Below are 6000 nucleotides of genomic sequence, written 5' to 3' on the forward strand. Positions count from 1 at the left end.
TACACATTCTACGAAAAGCATTTGTCACTATGCCACATTAAAAACAGGTAGTCCAGTCTTGTAACGGCTTGTGGGATTGACTAAACATTTGATGTATTTAGTTTCTATGCTTGAACCGTTTTGTCCTTTTCAATTGTAGTGCGCATTGCAACATTGCATATGCAAAGAGGAACCGTGGGAAGAATTCGGCCTTTACCTTAGCACTCATTCGACGTTTTCCATATTTCTCTTGCCAGTCCTTGTTTGTTAATCGCTAACTGATGAAAATATCTCGTCCTTTTCTGCTGCGAGCAGGCAAGTTTCCCTTCCCGGACGGCCCTTCCCCCGAGATCCGGATCCTATTCATGACTGACGGCTACGGTGGCGGCAAGGGGTTCCATCTCGAATACAGGCAGCTGCCGTGCAAGTCGGGGCAGCCTGCGAACGGCGACGGAGGACACAATGGTCAGGGCCCAGGTCCCGGTGATGGAGATGGGGGCAACGGTAGCCCGGTGGGCACGTCCGCCGTGGCCAGCTCGGACCGGAAGCTCCACTGGGTCAAAGGCTTCCGCGAGAAGCCCGGCCTCGTCACAGCCAGCATATTCGTCGAGAACCGCGGCAATGCCACGACGAGCAACAGGTTCCACCGAGATAATAAGAAGGCGTCCTGAGCGCCACCGTCTAGCTGATGCGCGAAACAATTAACCTCGCCGAAAACTGTTCGGTTCGTTCCAGATGAAATTCGTGTGGGTGCCGCCATCTCTCTGGTCTGGTACGCTCTGATATTGTCTCGTGAGTGTACCCAGTCGTCGGGTTCATCCACTAGAAGTAAGCGGGGCAGCGTTCGGCTAGGCTGAATACCACTGTGTAACTGCGCCTGCTACCTTTGCTGGCTGTGTCCTTGAGACATTCTCATAGCCGCCACTCGTCTTTCGCGCAATGCCACGCACTTACTGGAGAGCTTAAGTCCCATCGTATACGTTGAGTAAGCACGTTTGTGTTGGCGTGGTGTGGTCTGATGCATGCTTGGTAATAATTACATTTATCAGAATCGAAATTTTTCGCAGCCTGTCTCATGCTTCGCACAGTGGACGAACAAGACGACTTTCCCCTTGATATGCTCCTGATGGCACAATATCTTCAAGCGACCATCATTATCTAAGCGAAGATTTAGCGTGTAGGCGCCAGCGAATGAGAAACCCGTTGTCCTAGTTTCGCCTGACTTATACCGCTACAAAAATCCCGAAGCATGACGACGTCGCACTTGGATTAACACAACGTTTGAGGGGGCGGGCAAATTCTTGAACTATTTACCTTAGCAATTCAACGAAAAGGGAAAATCAGTTTGATGTGCCCGAACGACGACACACTGATTGCTTTTGAGGTGCCAGTTGCAATCCTCAAACGCTACTAAGCAGAGAAGTACACGGTGGACTAGTTAGTGGATGTGTTGATTCATAAAGGCCGATAAAACCCTCTATATAATGTCCAGTTCAAACGACTTTTTACGCTGCGATTCACCTGAGGCTTTTATTTACGTCGTATATGGCGGTAAGATAGACAGATGTGTCTGTAGGTCCGAATGCATCAACGTGTTTGTCTAATGTCATCAAGACGTTAGTGTTGCGCCTGGTGGCACTCTCTGGAGAATGGCATTTGCAAGCGCCCCCCCCCCCCCCCGCCAAATGTACCTTACTGGCTCTTACATATTTAAACTAAATCTTGTCCATGCTGGTCACACAGCAATTTTTCTAAGCTTGAAACCATATAAAATAATTCTCCACATTACGTCCTATCGCCGGTGATCACTCACCAACGGAGATCCTGGGCATGCCACGTGCCTACTACAGGGCATCTTTCTTTGCACTCGCGATTTTGGCAACACCTGCAGCCTATTTACGTAGCTCATGTAGGTTATTGATTGCGTGTGCTTTGTGTGAATGTCCCTCACAATGCCGTGATGCCTATGCACACCTTCAATAATATTTGCAGCATGTAGCTATGTAGCTTGCAACAGGAGCCTACATTTATGCTCCACGAGGTAATTAACTAACAGTCGGACAGGGTCAGACGTCTTAAAATGAGAATTTGATTGTTTAATGGTAGCAATATGCAATCTCAAATACAGCGCGAGCGTTGTTCTTCCGGGACGAACCTGGTTATGCAGCGCGGTATGCTTAAAACGTGAACGGGTTTTATGTTAGGCTTACAACACCGTTAGTTAATCACCTTGTGGAGCATAAACTTAGACCAGTAATCCGCTGAAGCAAGAGCCTGCAGCCTGCTAAAGGAGGCGCGTTTTGCTACTGTGTAACAGCAGCCAGCCGTCCTCGCCATAAATTCACGCAGGGCACACTGGTGCCGCTTGAATTTCTGGCACCAGTCGCGCGTGGTGCCATTGCAATCAGTTTATCAGGACACGTTACCACCAAGAAAAAATATACAAGAAGCCATGGTGTTGCCAATGTTGTGTGTGTGTTAAAAGAAAGCAATAATGAATTCAGTTGTGTTTCCGGTGACGCGAACGACTCGCTGGCTACGAACCACCCCGTCACAAAGCAACTTAGTCGAGTGGTTGGTTCATTGCCTGTAGATTCTGCGGCGGCAGTCCCAGCTGCGTACTGCTGCTGCGTGAGCTTCAAGAGTGTGATAGACAGTCTGATAGGCAAGACAACTCTTGTCTTATTTGGATCTGTATTCCCAAATGACCAAAGCCATGGGTGAGACACTTTCTACATCGAGTTTGCTATCTTCCCGGGGTAATGAGCGCGTCTCGCATGTACTGTTGTATAAATAAGTAATGCTCTCTGAATGTAGTTGTTACCGAACGCGCTCCGCACTTCTATGGACGCGGCGGAATTATGCACGTTATGTGCTTCATAGCGCTATTTTCGCGGTTGTATAGTTATGTTAACGTTGGAACTACACAAAACATCTACTCATTAAAAAGGCGTGCAATGTACAAATTTGGCGCGGCAATGTTGGCCCCATCTATTGTGTTTTTTTCTTCGATCTAGTTCCGTTTTTTTTCCTGAGTACCTGGTATACTTAATGTTTATATTTCATGAGTGAGTGAATATGACATGAATGGAGCAGTTTCCACAGCACACCACCGCCGTATTCCCAAATAGTACCGACGTTCTGTGGCTTTGTACCTGGTGAAGTGTGTGTCTGTACCAGTTTTCGTAATAGTTACTTTCTGTTTCCCTCCAGCACACATTCCCACTTAGTTTTAAAAATCCGTAGGGATTATATAGATCTGCCATTACAGTAAGTGTAATTGTAAGCAATGCGCTACACAACGGTATTCTTATCTTTCTCTGTAACAATATTAACTATTACACAGCAAGAAATAATTCTTTCTATACTAGAATACATACTCACTTGACTCGTAGCCAAGGCTTCCACTAGCTGTATCTTCGTATTTTGTCTTTCCTGCGCACCTTTTACTCCGACATCCACACGCCCAAATGAACCATGCCTCTTAATTCATGCACACTACTTGTGCGGCACAACCATATTTGATAGTGGCAAAGTATTAGCGTTGTGGTTATTCCCACTTTGCTGTGAGACGCTAACAACATAGACTGCCGCATATGGTAAACTTTGCTTCTTTGTCGATATTACCGACAGTGCCGCAGGGAAAAAAAAAATCCGTTTTGGCCAGTTATTTATTGTGTACTTTAGGCCCAGCACCTTTATTCTTATACCTGACAAAATCGCACGACATTGGTGAAGCACTTGTTCACAAACCGGTTCGGTGCAGAAATGACAGGGTTTAGAAGCCTCTTTCGATCCTGGCCGATTTAGGTGTAACGAGTAATGATGAAACATAGATTTAAACAACCGCAAACGCAGTGGCATCCTTTATAGCTGATATTTTTAGGCATGCAGAAAGAGGCGTCTTTCGAAATAGTGTATATCATTGTTTCGTATTTCCTGGGTGGATTGGCCGCTGTTACCGTTGAGCCGTGGTGTGACTTGTTAAAAAAAATGGTCTGCTGTACGTGGCGCGATGTCGCTCATTACTGTGAACGAATTCATTGTCTGTGACATCAAATTCACTGCAATAAAAATGCCTTATCGAGAGCTGAGACATGATGTAGTCGTTTGTTTCCGTGCGTCGACCTGTTTCATCAATGGTTTGTGGAAACTCTGCGAAAGCGTTCTTTTGCATAAGGTAAGCATTTGTGGCATGATTTACAGCGGCAGCTGCGACAAAACTGACAAGATGGTCTGGTGAGCGTTGCCTGGCATCGTGGTCACCCGAACACACCACAAGAGCTCTATACGCACGGCGAAATATGCAAAAAGGTAGATAATTCCGTATCCTAGGCACGCAGCGTGGTATTGGGATTTACAGCCTGTGCTGAGATAAACAACTGTTTTGAAACCCTTTACTGGCTGTGGGCCTAGCTGCGTTGAAATGAAATTTGTTGGAATAACCTCGGCCACGTAAACTTCTGACGGTGACTGTGCCACTGAGAACCTGTATTATTAATATTTTTTTATTCTGCACACTTAATTTGTCTATTGAATGGCCTTCCAGCCAACGTCATGCATTACCTAAGCCTGGATAATTTTCCGGACAGTCATCGCTGAAATGATGCATGAACTATAACAACTTGATTCTCATTAGCATAAGTCAGGTACAATAAATATGTAAACAATGAAGGATATCGAAATCGCCAATGAAATTTTAGTTAAATTACAGCAGTGCTTCAAAACCTGGCCTGTTTGACTCGTGTAGCTCCACCGTACCGAAATAGTGCGTAAGCGATTCAAATAAAGAAATATTTCTAGCAAACACCCACGTTCCTTTCTTAAGTTGCTTGAATAGTTCAAACCCTTTAAAAGAAGGGTTGACTAATAGTATCACAGAAATGCGGAAGAATTGTGTAAGTAGTGATATCAAGGTGCTGTGACCTGACTTTGACGGAGTGAGTGAAGACGTGAACCGCAGAGTGAAATAGCAACTGTGGTATCTATAGTCGAGGACAAGGTATTCGGGCAAAACTTTGTGAACGTAACTCAGGAAAAGTTCTGCGGTTGGAATCCTTTCCTCTTTTTACACCATAGCCTGCATTAACACGCCCCTGTGTCTTTCCCAAAAATGTTCAATACTCCTCTGCGTTCGTTGTAGTATGAAGTTATGAAGAACTTTAGTATTGCTGAAATCTTGAGAACCTATATGGGAATGATTTAAATTATAAGGCGTGCGCTGCAAACTGAGGATGGAATTTTTAGGTTTCGAGGTGCCGGTCCGTACTAAGCGAACAAACTTGTACGATAATTTGGACAGCCTTCGTTTTCAGCAATACCGTGTACGCAAAAATCCTGCTTTGATATAACGCAAATAGACTCCGTCAAATAGCCTCAACTACATTCCTTTATGGGAATAGTACATCTGCGGCTGCTGGTGGTTTCGCTACCATTGTGTATTTTAATTTCTTTTTCTGGTACGTTCCAAGCAGCATATAGGTGGTATAAAGGTTATAAACAGGGATAAAGTGCCTCAGAAAGGGTGGCCAACATTTAGATAGGAGGACCTGTCTTCGTCAAAGGCATATGGAGCAGCACATAACAGCCACTCAAACACGTCTTTCCCATGACATAGCTCCAGATGCAAAAAAATTAATGTCTTCATAAAGCTTGCCCTTGAGAAAGACTCAAACATTCACGGAGACGCTGTCTGCGTTTATGGTCTAAAATACTTTGTATATAAAAGGCGGAAGAGTTTCGGAAGCACGTCTTTCGCAGTTCCCGAAAGCATCCGTGCCCATAAAAACGCAGGTGCGGAGAGAAAGAAACAAAACAAGAACCGTGACTAAATGATGTTCGTTTCGTAACATTTAATCTGACGCAACACTGCCAATCTAAGCAACCACAAAGAGATAAAAAGAAATGAAATGCGCAGCCGGCCTCGAACCTGCTTACGCACTGAAAACGTCAACTAGACAACCTTACGGAACAGAGTAGCGCATCTGCAAGTGCACTGCAAGTTTGATGAGATCAAAGGAG

At 45.1% G+C, this 6000-nt stretch overlaps 1 protein-coding gene across 1 annotated transcript in view; it reads left to right on the plus strand.

Moving 5' to 3' along the window:
- LOC126516746 (uncharacterized) overlaps positions 1 to 4073 on the plus strand; it is a 128119-nt gene extending 124046 nt beyond the window's left edge. Inside the window, exon 29 of the mRNA XM_055063824.2 lies at positions 295 to 4073. Within this exon, the coding sequence (XP_054919799.1) occupies positions 295 to 650 (356 nt within the window). The 3' untranslated portion in view covers positions 651 to 4073. The remainder of the gene's footprint in view (positions 1 to 294) is intronic.
- Positions 4074 to 6000: the final 1927 nt, after the last annotated feature.

The sequence above is a fragment of the Dermacentor andersoni genome, chromosome 1 (genome assembly GCF_023375885.2).
Source record: "Dermacentor andersoni chromosome 1, qqDerAnde1_hic_scaffold, whole genome shotgun sequence".
Lineage (NCBI taxonomy): Eukaryota > Metazoa > Arthropoda > Arachnida > Ixodida > Ixodidae > Dermacentor > Dermacentor andersoni.